We start from the raw sequence: 17885 nt of genomic DNA on the forward strand, positions 1-17885 counted from the left end.
GCCTGAGCTGAAGGCAGATGCTTACCTGGCTTACCAGATGCCACCCAGGTGCCCTGTGACCTCCAGTTTTGTTTTTCTTTTTCAGGATTGCTTTGGCTATTTGGAGTCTTTGGTTCCATACATATTTTAGGATTGTTTGTTCTAGTTCTGTGAAATATGCTATTGGTATTTTGATAGGGAGTGCATTAAATGTGTAGATTGCTTTGGAGAGTATAGACATTTTAACAATATTTGTTCTTTCAACCCATGAGCATGGGATGTCTTTCCATTTCATTGCATCATTTTTAATTTCTTTCATCAATCTTTATAGTTTTCAGAGTACAGGTTTTTCACCTCTTTGGTTAGGTTTATTCCTAGGTCTTTTATTATTTTTAGTGCAAATGTAAATGGGATTCCGTTCCTTGCTGCTGTGGACTCTGGGCTGCCGGGGTTGGTGAAGGATCTCAAGATGGCTGCACGAAAACTGGCTCTAAAAACCATTGATTGGGTAGCTTTTGGGGAGATCATACCCCGAAACCAGAAGGCCATTGCTAACTCCCTGAAATCCTGGAATGAGACACTTACCTCCAGGTTGGCTACTCTCCCTGAGAAACCTCCTGGTATCGATTGGGCTTACTACAAGGCCAATGTGGTAAAGGCTGGTTTGGTAGATGACTTTGAGAAGAAGTTTAATGCCCTGAAGATTCCTGTGCCAGAGGATAAATATACTGTTCAGGTGGATGCTGAAGAAAAAGAAGATGTGAAAAGTTGTGCCGAGTTTTTGTCTCTCTCGAAGGCCAGGATGGAAGAATATGAAGAAGAGCTGGAGAAGATGAGGAACATAATTCCATTTGATCAGATGACCATTGAGGACCTGAATGAAGTCTTCCCAGAAACCAAATTAGACAAGAAGAAGTATCCCCATTGGCCTCACAAGCCAGTTGAGAATTTATAAACTTGAGTTGGGGAGAAAGCTCTGGCCCTCATATTGTAAACGCTGGACATTAAAAATAATGATACGGTAAAAAAAAAAAATGTAAATGGGATTGTTAATTTCTCTTTCTGCTGCTTCATTATTAGTGTATAGAAATGCAATGGATTTCTATATATTAATTTTGTATCCTGTGATCTTACTGAATTCTTTTATCAGTTCTGGTAGTTTTTGGTGGAGTCTTTCAGGTTGTCTGTATATAGTATCATGTCATCTATGAATAGTGAAAGTTTTACTTCTTCCTTACCAATTTGGATGCCTTTTAATTTCTTTTTGTTGTCTGATTGCTATGGCTAGGACTTCTACTATGTTGAATAAAAGTGGTGAGAGTGGACATCTCTGTCTTGAGTATGAAGTTTACTGTGGGTTTTCATATAAGGCCTTTATTATGTTGCGGTATGTTCCCTCTAGACCTACCTTATTGAGGGTTTTAATCATGAATAGATGTTAAACTTTGTCAAATGCTTTTTCTGCATCTAGTGAAATGCTCACGTGATTTTTATCCTTTTTCTTATTGATGTGATGTATCATGTTAATTGATTTATGAATATGGAATCATCTTTGAATCCCTAGAATAAATCCCACTTAATTGTGGTGGATGATTTTCTACATGTATTGTTGGATTTGGTTTGCTAATATTGTTGAGGATTTTTGCATCTATGTTCATCAAAGATACTGGCCTGTAGTTCTCTGTGTTTTGGTGTCTTACCTGGCTTTGGTATCAGAGTAATGCTGGCCTCATAGAATGAATTTGGAAGTTTTCCTTACTCTTATTTTTTATAATAGTTTGAGAAGAATAGGTATTAACTATTCTTTAAATATAGTTTTCACTTGTGAAGCTATCTGGCCCTGGACTGTTGTTTGTTGGGAGTTTTTTTTTTTTTAAGATTTTATTTATTTATTTGACAGAGAGAGAGAGAGAGCAGGAACACAAGCAGGGGGAGTGGGTGAGGGAGAAGCAGGCTTCCCGCGGAGCAGAGAGCCTGATGTGGGGCTCGATCCCAGGACGCTGGGATCATGACCTGAGCCTAAGACAGACGCTTAACGACTGAGCCATCCAGGAGCCCCTGTTGGGAGCTTTTTTTTTTAAAGATTTTATTTATTTATTTGACAGAGAGAGACACAGCGAGAGAGGGAACACAGCAGGGGGAGTGGGAGAGGGAGAAGCAGGCTCCCCGCAGAGCCGGGAGCCCGATATGGGACTCGATCCCAGGACCCTGGGATCATGACCTGAGCCGAAGGCAGTCGCTTAACCGACTGAGCCACCCAGGCTCCCCGGTTGGGAGTTTTTTGATACTGATTCAATTTCACTGCTGCTTCAGTTTTGGTAGGTTATATGTTTCTAGGAATTTATCCATTTCTTCTAGGTTGTCCAAGTTGTTGGCATATAATTTTTCATAATATTCTTTTACAATCATTTGTATTTCTGTGTTGTTGGTGTTATTGCTCCTCTTTCATTTGTGATTTTATCTCAGCCCTGCCCCTCTTTTTTGGATGTGTCTGGCTAGATGTTTACCAATTTTGTTGATCTTTTCAAAGAACCAGCTGCTGGTTTCATTGATCTGTTCTATTGTTTCTTTTTATTTTCTATATCATTCATTTCTTCTTCTCATTTATTCTCTTCTCTACTATTTCCTTCCTTCTGCTGATTTGGGGTTTTGTTTGTTGTTCTTTTTCTGTAAGGTTAATTTGTTTATTTGAGACTTTTCTTGCTTCTTAGGGTAGACCTGCACTGCTGTAAACTCTCTGAAAACAACTTTTGCTGTGTCCCAGAGATTTTGGACCATTGTGTTTTGATTTTCATTTCTCTCCCTGTAATTTTTTATTTCTTCTTTGATTTTTGGTCATCCCATTCATTTTTAGTAGCATGTTTTTTAACCTCTTTGTATTTGTGCTCTTTCCATATTTTTCTTGTGATTCATTTCTAGCTTTATAGCATTGTGTTCATAAAAGATACATGGTATGACTTTGATCTTTTAAAATTTATTGGGACTTGTTTTTTGGCCTAATATATGATCTATTCTGGAGAATGTTCTGTGTACACTTGGAAAGAATGTGTATTCTGCTGTTTTAGGATGGAATGTTCTGAATACATCTGTTAAATCCATCTGGTCAAGTGTGTCATTCAAAGTTACTGTTTTCTTGTTAATTTTCTGTTTGGATGATCTGTCCATGGAGGTAAGTGAAGTGTTAAACTTCTCTACTGTTACTGTATTACTGTCGATTAGTTCCTTTATGTTTGTTATTAACTGTTTATGTATTTAGCTGCTTCTATCTTGGGTGCATAAATATTTAACAATTGTTATACCTTCTTGTTGAATTGCTGCTTTATTACATAGTGTCCTTCTTTGTCTCTTGTTACAGTCTTTGTTTTAAAGTCTATTTTTTCCAATGTAAAGTATTGCTACCTGGCTTTCTTTTGGCATCCATTTGCATGATAAGTGTTTCTCCCTCCCCTCACTTTCAATCTGCATGTGTCTTTAAGTCTAAAATGAGTCTCTTGTAGGCAGCGTATAGGTGGGTCTTGTTTTTTTATCTTTTCCATCACTTGATGTCGTTTGATTGGAGCATTTAGTCCATTTACATTCAAAGTAATTATTGATAGAGATGTATTTATTGCTATTTTGTTTCTTGTTAGTGGTTGTTTTTTAAATTTTCCTCTGAGCCCTTTTTCTCTTTTTCTCTTTCATTGTTTGCTGGCTTTCTTTAATGATACACTTGGATGCCTTTCTCTTTATTTTTTTAAAGATTTTATTTTACTTATTTATTTGACAGAGAGAGAGAGAGAGAGAGCACAAGCAGGGGGAGTGGCAGGCAAAGGCAGAGGGAGAAGTAGGCTCCCCGCCGAGCAGGGAGCCCGATGCGGGACTCGATCCCAGGACGCTGGGATCATGACCCAAGCCGAAGGCAGTCGCTTAACCAACTGAGCCACCCAGGCACCCGCCTTTCTCTTTATTCTTTGCGTATCTATTACTGGTTTTTGATTTGTGGTTACCATTAGGTTTGTATATTATATCTTCTGTATATAGCAGCGTGTGTTAAGTTGATGGTCGCTTAAGTTTGAACCCATTCTTTGCTCTTTCTCCCCATTCCCCTCAGGTTTTAGGTATATGGTATGATATTTTACAACCTTTTATTTTGTGAATCCCTTGGCTCATTTTTACACATATACTTTTTGCTACTTCTTTTTTGTTTACCACTTTTCATACTCTTACTTATGGTTTTTCTACTTGAATAGTTCCCTTTAACATTTTTTTGTGGGGTTAGTTTAATGTCATGAACTCCTTTAGCTTATGTTTGTCTGAGAAAATCTTTACCTCTCCTGTTCTGAATAATAGCCCTGCTGGATAGAGTATTCTTGGCTGCAGAGTTTTTCCCGTCAACACTTCGAATATATCATGTCCCTCCCTTATGGCCTGCAAAGGTTCTCCTGAAGAATCCACTGATAGCCTTATGGGCTTTTCCTTGTATATAACTGTCTTCTTTTCTCTTGCTCCATTAAAAAAATCTTCCTTTTTCACTACTTTTTGCCATTTTAATTACTATGTCTTGGGGTGGACCTCCTTGGGTTGATTTTGTTGGGGGATCTCTGCGCCTACTGAATCTGGATCTGTTTCCTTCTCTAGTTTAGGGAAGTTTTCAGCTATCATTTTTCAAATAAGTTTTCTGCCCCCTTTTCTCTCTTCTTCTGGAATCCCTATCATGTGGATATTATTATGCATGATGGAGTCACTGTGTTCTCTAAGTCTCTTCTTATTTTCCATAATTTCTTTTCTTCTCCCCTGCTCAGCTTGATTACTTTCCATTACTCTGTCTTCCAGGTCACTAATTTGTTCCTCTGCTTCCTCTAGCCTGCTATTTATTCCACCAAGTTTACTTTAAATTTCCCTTATTGTGTTCTTCATCACTGATTGGTTCTTTTTCATCTCTTTGTTAAGGGTCTCACTGATATCCTCTATTCTTTTCTCAAGTCCAGTGAGTATCTTTATGATCATTACTTTAAATTCTCTATCCAGCATAGTCTATGTGTTTCACTTAGGTCTCTTGTTGTGGTTTTGTTCTGTTGTTTCATTTGGGACATATTCCTCTGTCTCCTCATTTTGTCTCTGTGTGTCTGTTTCTGTGTGTTAGGAAAGTTGGCTATGTCCCTTGCTCATCACTAAGTAATGGCCTTATGAAGAAGAGCTCCTATGCTGCTCTGCAGTGAAGTTTCCCTGTTCTCTAGAACCTGGTGTTTCAAGGGGTGTCTCCTATATGTGTTGCGTGTGCTCTGCTGTTGTTTCCTGGCTGCTTTTTCCTTCAGTCCAGTTGTCTGTAGAAGCTCTCTTTGCCTGTTGTGAGCAGTGTTTGTTCCCTGGCTGGGGTGGGGTGTGCAGTTTTAATATAGTGTGCTCTGGTCTGCTTGGGAAATGAGATTTGCAGCTGCTGCTTCAGGGACCAGGGCCGTGTGGGTGGGGTGCACAGGTTTAACAAGGTGCATCTTGGGCTTCTGCTGCCCATCACCATTGCTAGAAAAGCTGCCGCTCCTGCTGGGACTGAGCCCTGCAAAGCACTCTAGTTGGGAGATGCAGTGTAGGCAAGGTTTGTGCTAGTCTTCTCGGGGACAGGACCCACAGTGCTGGGACTGAAGCAGGTGTGAATGAAAAGGGCACATTTGCTGAAGGGCAGAGGGGCAGGACTTGGTGTAGGCAAGTGAAGTAGTGAATGTTGCCACTGTGCTGGTTCCTGCAGGTGGCCTGTGTTTATGCTGAGGGTCAAGGTGGGAAATGGCACTGTTCAGGTCCTTTGTTCCTGGGGAAGGGGGTCTTCCTGGGATCTCTGCTCCTTTGGGGCATGCTCTAAGATGAGTAAATAGCTCTCTCTGCTATATGCCCCATGCATTTTTCAAACTGCTGTTGAAAAATGGTTTAACTCCATTTAACTGCTTAGGCTATGTCTTTCCATGGGCTGTTTGTCTGCTGTCTTTTTAAGGGCAGAACTCAGGTTCCTATGGCTCTCTAGACTCTCTTAGAACCTAGCCCACTGATTTTTAAAATTCCAGGCCTTAGGTCCTGCTGGTAGTAAGAACTCATGAAATCTGGCCTCTCTTGTGTTCAAAACCAAATACTACAGGGATCCGTGTTCCCCATGTGGGTTTCTTGGTGAGATAGTCTGTTTTTCTCCTCTCTTCATGCTTGTGGCTCCCTCCCCCTCCACAGACTGTTGTGGTTGGTTTTGCTCTGCACCAAATCTCTGCCCTTCTTACCCTCTTTGATGTGGTCTCTTTTCTACCTTTAGTTGTGGAATTTGTTCTGCCAGTCTTTGGGTCATTTTTTGGGTTAATTATCCTGATATGAGTATTATCTATTTGTATCTGTGGGAGGAGGTGAGCTTAGGGTTCTTTAACTTCCCATCTTCTCAGCCTCCTCTCTTGATCAAAAGCTGTCTCTTAAAAATAGCCAAATCACTGGTTAGCCTTGATAAAGGGAGAAAACTCAAATATACATATGCATACACACAGATACAAATGTCAACAGATTAATATCAGAAACTAAAGAAATTAAATGAGCCACAATAACGTTCTTTGACTGTATCATCAATTCAACTATCCATGGAACATTTACAAAAATGACCATAGATTTGGCCATAGATATTAATAAATTTAAAAATTAGAAATTTGGGGTGCCTGGGTGGCTCAGTTGTTAAGCGTCTGCCTTCGGCTCAGGTCATGATCCCAGGGTCCTGGGATCGAGCCCTGCATTGGGCTCCCTGCTTGGCGGGAAGCCTGCTTCTCCCTCTCCCACTCCCCCTGCTTGTGTTCCCTCTCTGGCTGTCTTTCTCTCTGTCAAATAAATAAAATCTTAAAAAAAAAGAAAACTAGAAATTTTACAGACAGTATTTTATGGTCTCAAAGCAATTAGGTAGAAATTCATCACAACATTAAAAAATAAATTATAGATACAATGACCTGGGAATTAAACATACATTTCTTAAACAGTTCAGAAGAAAGTCAATGCCCTTAAAAGAAAATTAAAGAAATGTTAACTTTATCCAAAAGCTTGCTCTTTCAAAGAAAGAGAAAATAATAAGAAAAGCAGTTGTTAAATAAATTAGGACATAAAGAGAATGCAGGAATATCCAAAATAAATAAGGAAAAGAAAATCACAGTTACTTAAATCCAATTATTCATTCAGAGTCTATCTGGTATTTACATGGACTAATCTCTCAAGAGAATCTATTATTTGGGACTTTATAAGATTAGGGAAAAAGCAAAAGAAAAGTGAAAGAGGATGGAAACAAGGAAGTAGAGAAGGAAGGAAGAAATTGTTGAGAATTGTTGAACTTACTAACATAAAATTGATGAAGGTAGAGATATTTGTGGGTTTTGTTTGCTGCAGTGTTTTCTAAGCTGAAATACATTTATATGTGTGAATAAACAATATAATTCACCATAGACAACAGAAGTTCTAAAGGCTATGCAGTAGATGCTGTTATCAATATCCAGTTACTTCTCTTTGAAAAGCAGTTGACTGTCCTTAATCAGGTCCTCTAAGCACAGTGTCAGAGTGAGGTCCTCTGCCTGCTTCCATCTGATGATATCATCCTCCGTGCTTGATAAGCAGTTACCTGGGTCTCGAGAATTAGAATCTCTAAGGTTGGTGCCCAAGCATTTAAAACAAAAAAAGTTGCCAGAGTGATTTCTATGAGCATTAAAAATGTTTTAAAGATTTTACTTATTTATTCATTTGAGAGAGAGAAACAGAGAGCAAGAGAGAGCACAGTGGGGTTGGTGGTTAGGAGCAGAGGGAGAGGGACCAGCAGACTCTGTGCTGAGCGTGGAGCCTGACATGGGGCTTGATCTCATGACCCTGAGATCATGGCCTAAGCCGAAATCAAGAGTCGGACCCTAACTGACTGAGCCACCCAGGCACCCCTATGAGCACCAAAATTTGAGAATCATTGCTATATTGAAATGGTTCTTGAAATAGTCATGACATCAAAAACTAATGATGTACTGTATGGTGACTAACATAACATAAAAAAAAAAAAGAAATAGTCATGAAGTATTTCTGCTTCCTTGCCTTCCATATACATGGTAGAATTGCACTTTTTGGCCTCAAATGTTTGGGTTAGACCATGTGACCAATTTAGCTAATGTAGTGGTTATCATCCAAGGGCAATTTGGTGCACACTCTCTACTCCAATCCTGGGTACATTTGGCAATGTCTGAAGACATTTTTGGTTGGCACACTGAGGTTCAGGGAGGTGCTACTGGCCCTAATGGGTAGAAGCCAGGGATACTGCTAAGCATCCTAAAATGGCACAGTGAAAAATTATCTGGCCGAAATGTCAACAGTGCCAAGGTTGAGAAATCCTGGCCCAGTGACTTGTGAACTAAAGTGGTATGTGTCCATTTAGGACCATGTATGAAATTGTTGGTGAGGAAACTTGCAGGCCAATGTTCCATACAATGTCATTTAAATGACTGCAATCTCTTTGTAGGTGTAATATCAGATAATAGAAGTCTGTACATATTCTGGGCCAAACACAGAAGCATAGCAGTGATGTGAAATTTTTATGGTCACTGGACTCTGTAGGCAAATCCTTTATCTTGATTTTGTATGCTCTTTAGATGGATTCCTTGTCTGATCTCTGGTGTCTGTATTAAAGTAGGATATGAATATTTTCTCCATTTTAAAATCTTCTTTATTATCTTTGTGTGGTGTAGCCTAATACTTTACTTATGTAATGTGTTTTGGAATTATTCTTTGTTTGACCAAATTAGATTAGGCATTAATTTGATGAGAAAGGGGAAATTTCCAGGTTTAGAGCCTTAGAGAAGGGCATATAATTCTGAGGTACACTTGCAGGAGGATAACGTGGTCCGTCTGCCTTTGTGGCTTATCAGTGATAAAGTGCACTTGTCACTGTGTTGTGGCCCCTTGATGGTCTCAGGTGTAACTTAATTTTGCCCCCTGGCAATTCTGAGAACAAAAATGTCACATCTGTATTTCATAAGTTGATCGATACTGAAAATCTGTATATCAGTTTAGTTATTAACCAGTATTAGAGTATGACTATTTTAACTCTGTGATTTACGCAGAATCACTGAACTCATTATGGAATGTTTTGGCAGAAATTTGATACTGTAAATCTTACAAAAATAAAAGATGTGCCATTTTTAAAATTTGAGCTACCTCTTTCTATTTATTACATCCCAAGTTTAAATATTATAGAGTATGGAACCAATTTTACAATGTAATAAATAAATAAAATTAAAGTTTAAAATCTAGAATATTATTTTATAATCATATTTTGAACAATGGTTTTGTTCTATATTTTAAGAGAAGTCTGAACTCCAATTATGATTTCAATTTAATTTTAGCAGGCAAATTTAAAAGAAAAAGAATGTGGAACTAATTTATTTCTTGCTATGTGGGGGAAAAAACTGATGGGAGAAGGCAGATGGTTTGAGGATTACAGGGTAAGAGGTCAGAAAGAAGTAACTTGCCAAAAAGAGAGAAACGTTCTGCGAATTCTTAGTTTGCAATCTCCCATTCATCTGTCTTTTGATCTCCAGCAGCCCTTTTTTCTGTATTTGAATTTTTGGTGACAGTTGAACAGTCAGGATAATGAAAGTTTGTGCATTGTTTTGTGTTCCTAAAAAATAAGTCAGTATTACTTTTTTGTAGCCTGACTGATTGAATGCTAATGTTAAGAATGTCTGTGTTTCACCAACAAATTATCTTGGATGAGATGTGAGCCATTTTAGAGCTCAACATATCTCCAAATCTTGAGCTTGGTGAGTAGTAGGATGGGTTATATACAAAGTCAAGACCTGGAGGGTTAGGCATTGATGAGGGAGAGTAGGCAGTGAATGGTAAAGAACATCAGTAGAAATATGTATGTGTATATATATGTATGTATATATATGTATGTGTGTATATTTACACACATATAAATGTATATATAAAATGAAACAAGGACAATGATAAAACAGACTTTTTAAAAGAGGAAATTACAGAAATTCAATGAACATATTAGACATTAAATTTGTAAAACTTTTTTGTGTGTTTGGTTACATAAGAAGTCATCAGGTTTCTGTAACATTAATAGGCAACTTGATTCTTTTCCTTTTGAAACTCCGTATCTTTGTTATTAATTCCAATTTTAAATAAACTGCCAAATGTAAAATGTATTAGAGGAATATTTATGATATAGCTTCCCCCTCCCCAAATATTTACATGATGTTTCTATGTTATTCTATTAGAACCAGCATTCTCCCAGAAATAGAAATTTGCTATGAATTAAGATTTTTATGTCACACAATGGAAACTCCCGCTGGATATTCAGAATCAACAGAGAGATGCTTATGTTTCAGATTTTACTTTATTCTTGTGCCCATGTGAAATTGCAAAGGCATTTAGGGGATTTCAAAGACAGTTAAGTAAGGAAAGTAAAATAATGGTAACTTCTCTAAAGCTGTGAATAAAAAGAACTGCATTATGTGATAGAAAAATCACAAGACATTTTAATTTTAAAACATAACTTTGAAAGTTGGAGAAATTAAAGATTGGGGAATGAAAGGATAGCTTTCCTTTTTCATTATTTAAAATGTGTTAAGAAATGAATCAAAAAGAAAAGCAAGGTTGTCATAAACTTCAGAAATAAGAAGGGTGAAATTAAACTGTAGGCAAACACTGCAACTGAATAATAGGAATAAGAAGGCAGGTGTCCACCTCAAAGTCAGTGCTGCTGCTCTACCCAAAACTGCTGAAATTAGAGACTTAGAAGCAGGGTATCACCCAGGGAAGCAATTTAAATGTGATTCATTTAAACTGGATTCAAAATCATCTGAAGCAATAATTATATGTCAGAAGTGTTGTGATCTCTGTTTCACAAAGAAACCAAAGATGTCTTTTAGTAGGAAAGGGGCACTGCTCTTCTTTCCTGATAATAGTGGTTAGAGAAAGTAAGTTATGCCCACTTTCTCATCTGCTGTCAATTTATGAGATGATCATGTATGGTCAGCATGGTCAGTGAGAGTGCTGAGGCTCTGGGACACAACTTCATTCTTTTATGGGAAGAAGACTGAACCATAGGTGGAGCCTAGCTGCCTCAATGATGTACCTAGCTGATTATAAATCCTTTGTGGAAGGGCCATGAATATTCATCTTTTTCTCTCTCCCTCTTCTGACACCCTGTTCAATACTGTTTGTTTGTTTTTTTACAGAGTAAAATATTTACAGAGTAAATAATTGTTTAATATCTGTTTAATAAATATGAATAAAGTTGGGAGAATCATAGAGAAAAATCTAGTCTGATCTTGTTTGGCTGAGGAGGAACATGACTAGTTTGTTGTTGAGTAACTTTCCCACCATCACATGGTTAGTCCTAGAAGGCTTAGCAAAGAATGTATTTCATTTCTAAAAAGAAACAAAGTGGTAGCTTTGCTTGACATAAATTGGAGACCTTTCACTGTTATGTGGTATATGCATTAAGTATTCTCATGCATACAGGACCTTTAATAACCAGATAAAGTAGGTGTTGGCATGAAAGGGTTTATATCTAAAGCAAAGAGTCTTCCCCTATTTTAGCATTCATTAGCAATATTTCTTGAAAAATCTTTTACCAAATGGAAATATCACTGAATGAATAGTGAGAAACATGAATAAAAGATGTATTTTGCTCAAAAGTTATTTTATTGGAAATCAATTCAGGATGTGAAAACTCCCATTAGAGCTTTTATTGTCTTCTTCAACTTGCCTAGACCTAGATTTGACATCCATATGCATTAATTTATATTTTTTTAATTATCAGAACTTAATGAAATTCTTCTGAAATAATATTAGAACTTCTCATTTTGAAATATGATATTTTCAGGCTTGCTTTTTTTTTTAAAATGTCTCTTTATTAAACAAGAAGTGAACTAATCTTTCAAATCATTCTGTCTATGGATGTATATAGTCTTTGCTAATAAAAGTTATTTTTTCTCTATACGGTGTGCCCAAATTGATGTATATAACCCATATTAAATACTAGGTGACTATGAATGAACATGGAAGGGGAGCTATCATTTATACCAACTAAGTATGTATATGTTTACATGTGTGCATACTATGTTCTGTTCTCTGTCCTAGGTTCTTTATATACATAATTCAGTTTACTCTTTATGACAACCTTTATTTTAGAGATGAAGAAACTGGGGCTGAAGTAAGTTAAATAAGTTGCTTAGGAGCCTTTGTTAAAAGTTTTTCTGCTTCCTGAGTTCATGTTCCTTTTAGTAGGCCAAAAAATGTAGATGTGAACTGAAGAGAAACACACAAGAAAATAAAATTATGATTACTCTGAAAAGCAGGTCCTGATAAGCAAAAAGTAATTCCCATAAAACATCTGACTTTCAACTTTATATGGTCCACAAGAGTTTTTTCATCTTCCTATTTATTTGCCCTTCTCGCCAGTGATCTGAATTATCTTTTTCCTGTCACCATGGGTTCATTAGAGCATCTGGCGTAGACAAGACAAGAGAATAACAGGATCTAAGGGTAATTAGGTCCTCATCCATGAAAGACAAGTTCAGAGAGAAATACACCTGATAAAAATGAATATCACACATTATGGGGCAAACTTAGCAGCTGTCACGATAGTAAAGAGGATGGCCAGGTGGAGGTGGTGGGTAGAAAACTTCTATTTATGTGCATATCCACACATATCAAAATTACATTTTTGTTTTTATTGGAAGGGCCACTGCAAAAAATGAGATTAGTTGTGCTCCATCAATTTTGTTGCCAGAGCAGATTAGATGGTATAACAAATAGAAAGATAAAGCCCCTTCAAGGTCTACAGCCCCTTGTCAGTGACATACTGATTTTTAATATGTTCTCTTAGAAGTAAATTATCATGTTTCAAAAAAAGAAAGAAACTGAATGACAACCTGTTAGAGTAAAGGCAGAAGGACCCTTTCAGTGAATCAGAAACGTGAAGGATTAAGTTGAACAGAAGATGTAGAGGAAGGTACTCTATAGTTCACAAGAGCATCATTGAGCAATCTTGTAAAAGTAGATAGGAAGGAGTGTGGCATAACTGGCGAGGGGTCTCTGTGTCACACTGCCAGTAACAGTCTGCCTGTTGCCTGTTAGGAGACCTTGAGAATGTTGCTTAAAATTTCTGGCTGCAATATCCTCGTCTAAAATGGGGTGAATCATGATTATTATGATAATCAAGCGAGCTAATTGATGTTGAGTCTTAGGACTTAACAAATATTGCCATGCACATACTAAATGCTCAATAAATATTGGCCATTTTTTGTTAAGATCAGGAGGAAATAGTCCAGGGAAAACAGGACTTGTCTTTTCCTGAGAAATTAACAGGCAGGGGAAAGCCTCTCACTAGAGCTGCTGAATTTGCATGGTCCTGGTTTTTTTGTTTGTTTGTTTTTTGTTTTGTTGTTGTTGTTTTTTCCTTTCCCCTCCAGAGTCTAGCATAGATTGAAAATAAAGAGATCTAAATGGTTGATGGCTCAGTGTATTAATCCTATCAGTCCTTCTGAATATACCCACGTTTGTGGTTTATTTGAAAAAAAGAAAAAAAGAAAGTACTGTAATTAACTGAAGATAAATTGCTTTTCAAAATAATATCCGCTTACTGTGATAGTAAAAACAAAACCTGTCATTTGGGGAGTGTTTTTAGTGCTTGGGGGTGGTTATTTAAACACATACGTGTGTACACACACACACACAACCACACTTACTCCCTTTATAGTGTCCCATAGAGGGGTAATTGGATTCAACTGTAAATGTAAACTCTTCTCAGGGGAGATGTAGATACTTGATCAGACCCAATAAAAGTAAAAATTTGTGTTTCCGTGGTCATTATTTATGGGACTTTTGGCGCTATAGTATTAATAAATCACTGTCCAAAGACCCACTTTGTCATTAGTTGCTACCATCCATAAACACTTCTCTTGGTTGTATGCTGAAGGGGCTAAAAGTCTGGTAAGGAAATAAAAGGACTATTACTTGGGCTTTTGCAGGCAGAAAACAACCTATCTTAGAGTTTAAGAAATTGACATGATTGGTCTTTGCATTTGTCTACTCCAAGACAATAGAAGGATACTCTATGGAAAACTTAGTTTCAGTTGTTCATTTTTCATTGAGTATTGCTTATATTTTGATGTCCATCTTTGGTGTGTGTGAAAATATCCTGTGCATTTATAATGAAAAATATATGTATACGAAGAGAAGGAAAGAAGAGAATCTGAATCGAATTAAAGAACCTGACCATGTCCATCCCGCCTACTGCTGCCTCCCAGTTCCAGCCATCACCACCTGTGGCCAGGATTGTTACCGTAATTGGGACATTGGGCCCCTCCTTCTACCTTCCCCCTTAGATTCTATGCTTAATGGAGCTGCCTTGAAAGGTAGATCATGTCACTGCTCACAATCTTCCATCGTAACTCAGAGTAAAACTCAAAGACCGTATCAATTGGGCCTCCGCAACCCCTGACCTCATACTTCTTCCCCCTCATTCCCTCCCTTCAGCCACACTGGCTTTGTTGCTGTTTCTGCAGCCTGCAGTACCATTCCCGCAGATATCCACAGGACTTACTCTCTTACATACTTCAGTTTTTATCTAAGCACCACCTTATCAAAACTCCCTCTCTGATCAGTGTGTATAAATACCAAGCCTCTCATCCCCCAGCCTTTACACCTTTATCCAGGGTTCTATTTCTCCATAACAACTGTCACCATAAGTCATAGTCTATATTCACTCATTTATTTGTGTATTGACAGTCCCAGCTAGAGTATAAATTCCTTGTTAGCAAGGACTGTGTTTTATTCACTATCCTATTCTCAATAATTAGAGGAGTGCTTGGCCAATAATAGGCTACATAAATATTTTTTTTCAATGAATGGTTGAAGCCTACTTGTTCCTAATCCTAGAAGATATAATGAAGTCAATTACTTCTTTCTGACTTACTTTCTCTTAATGAGGTAGAGCTAATTGTATATTTTCCATCATTTAGAAGAGTAATAATGTCTAGACATGTGCAATGCTTAATATTTACATGCTTTTATATTATTGTTCCAATAAAGGTTACTGACAGTGAAGGGCTATTTGATAGTATTTACTAAAATTTTGAAATTGCTTGTATTCTGTGACTCAGTATCTTCAGTTCTTGGCAACTTCCATAGAAAACACTGGGAGCCATACAGAAAGGATTTTCACTGCAGTATTGTCATGCAATGACTAAAGAAATGACAGAATTACCACATATAGAATACAATGCAGCCGTTTAAAATGAAGATGGTGTGAATATATATACACACACACAAGCTGAAATAACTAGTAATACCTTTCTGTTTGTATATGTGTATGAATTTTTCTAATATTATTGTTTGCTTGCCTAACCAAATATATTTCTCCTCTCCGCTCTCATTTTCCTCCATTTTTTTCATTTTTTTACCTTTTTAAAAAAGATTTATTTATTTTAGAGAGAGAACACGCATGTGTGCATCCGAGAGAGAGTGAGAGAGAGAGAGAGAGAGGGAGAGAGAGAGAGTTGGGGGAGGGGCAAAGGGGATGGAGAGGAAGAGAGAATTTGAAGCAGACTCGGCGCGGAGCCTGGAGCCCCAAGTGGCTCTATCCCACCACCATGAGATCACGACCTGAGCTAAAACCAAGAGTTGAGCACCTAACCGACTGAGCCACCCAGGCTCCCCCCTCTCTTTTTATTTTTATTTTTTTTAATGTCCAAAATCTGACTCTCTTTCTCCTTTGGATCTTGATTGAGAGAAAAAAAATTCTATAAATGATTTTTGCCTTTCCCCCCCTTTTCTTCTTGCAAGCAAACAAGAATTCAGAAAGAGAAATTAAACAGAGTAGTCATGTTAAGAAAGAGTTTTTAAGCAAATATCTAGGACAATTTGTTTAGCGGTCATAATGCAAATTAAATGTCACTCTTAGAGATTTCAAGATTGTTTATAAATTTCTAATTTTCCAAGCTTTCCTGATCCTGTTCATATAAATATTCATTTATCCAACAGTTATTTATTGAATGCATTCTATGTATCTTGAGGTGTTCTAGGTGCTAGGGAAACAAAACAGGAACCCCCCCCTCAAAAAAAACCCCTGACCTTTCCTATAGAGGAATGACAACATTGAATATAATGAATAACTAATGTGCATTATGTTATTAGAAGATAATCTGTGCTATGAGAAACGACGTAAGGTAAGTCAGGGGGATACAGGTAGGAGAGAAGTATGGTTACTCTAGCTTCTGCCATCACATGACCTTCAAGAAAAGGGAAAATATTGGAAGAAGTGAAGGAGGAGAGGGGAGCGTGCTATGTTCTTTTGGAAGGTGGACCCCAGAAATTGCAACGTCCTTTCCATTGCTTTTTACTGGCCAGAACCTAGTCACACGGCCACCTGTGGTAGTAAGAACGGCTGGGAAATAGTCTTCAGTGGAGTGCTGTGTCCCCCGCTGAAACTTCTGTCACCAAAGAAGAAAGGGAGACTAGACACTGAGGGGACAATTCTCGATCTGTGTTGCTGTCAGTAAACACCTCCACAGACAAGGGCAAAGGATAGGGAAGGAAAAGGAATAAACACATGTACTGACAACATACGTATTATCTGCACTACTTTGAAGCAGGATAGTCTAAAGAAAGGGGTAAAAATCCATATTGTTTACTTGTTAACTCCACACCAGAGGTCTGGAAGCATCATTTATAAATGATATGACAGCATCCCTCCCACCTCTTCATCATGTCTTAAGGTAAATCACTCCAATCCGAAATTCTTCCTCCCCTCCATGGAATGTATTGGAGCCTTGTATTCCAAGGAATCTTAATCGAAGGTATAGATTTAAGTTTATGGATCTAAATGTCTTAAACTAGTATTTGTGTTCAATCCCTCTTTAATTCTTCATGGATAATAACGTTTGCCACATCCCTTCTCCAGAATATTAGCTTGAGAGAGTAAAACACAACACTTCTCCATGCATGGGCCCCAAATATCCACTGTCCCTTCTTTTCCTTTCTCCTCTGCTTGTCCTCTTCTTTTTTTCTTTTTCTCTTTTCTTCACCTCTCTGTCTTCTCTCTCTCTCTTTTTCATTCTAATTTTTTCATGCTGTCAATTTCTTTATTCCTAAAAATACTGGTTTTCATTTTTACAATATTAGATTTTTTTACACAATCAAAACCAATGAAGATATATACACACACATTCATGTATGTCCTTTTAGTATATAGAAACCATACAAGACAACTTATAGTCAGATATATTTAAAGATTAAGTTACTAGGATCTCATTATGGGGTAACATTTAATAAATTGTATGATATGATACATATTTAAATTTTAGCATATTTACTCACAGCTGGATTTCAGTTATTTTAGCTAGCAATTTAGTTATGTAATACACTGCAATGGCCATAATCAAACATGTCTGTAATTAAGTTTCTTTTTTAAAATAATATTTTTTATTTTCTCAAGTATCCAGAAATGTTTTTTTCCTCTTTGTCAACTTGCCAAATTAACTGCATCCATTCTATTAGATACCAAAATGGACTTCTATATATATGATTTCTTACTCCTATTACTCCTGTTCATTTATTATCATCATATTATTAACATAATTATAATCTTCCCAGCACCCCAAGTCCTTTTTCTTGGTTACTTTTCTTCTCTGTGAACTTGTACTTTTCACTGGACATAAAGGCTGGCATTCCTGGCACCCTTGGAGATTTTGCATGTAAGCGAAGGAATGATCCAGGTTTAAAAATTGTGCTTATAAAAAAAATACTTGTGACTCTGATATATAATTGCTTTCATGTTATGGTTTGATCTGTCATGGAAAGATTAGAAATCATCATTTGAAACATGAGAGCTTTACTGAAAACAGTGCCATCTCTCTCTCTCAATTGTTTGC

At 37.3% G+C, this 17885-nt stretch overlaps 1 protein-coding gene across 1 annotated transcript; it reads left to right on the forward strand.

Moving 5' to 3' along the window:
• The first annotated feature begins 448 nt into the window (after positions 1 to 448).
• On the forward strand, positions 449 to 934 carry LOC116637360 (ATP synthase subunit d, mitochondrial-like). The gene has a single exon (XM_032412715.1). It carries the CDS (start codon positions 449 to 451, stop codon positions 932 to 934), a length of 486 nt encoding a protein of 161 aa, XP_032268606.1.
• Positions 935 to 17885: the final 16951 nt, after the last annotated feature.

The sequence above is a fragment of the Phoca vitulina genome, unplaced genomic scaffold, assembly GCF_004348235.1.
Source record: "Phoca vitulina isolate PV1807 unplaced genomic scaffold, GSC_HSeal_1.0 scaffold14, whole genome shotgun sequence".
NCBI lineage: Eukaryota > Metazoa > Chordata > Mammalia > Carnivora > Phocidae > Phoca > Phoca vitulina.

Coding starts and splice junctions, on each gene's coding strand:
- LOC116637360 (XM_032412715.1), top strand. CDS start 449: ATGGCTGCACGAAAACTGGCTCTAAAAACCATTGATTGGGTAGCTTTT.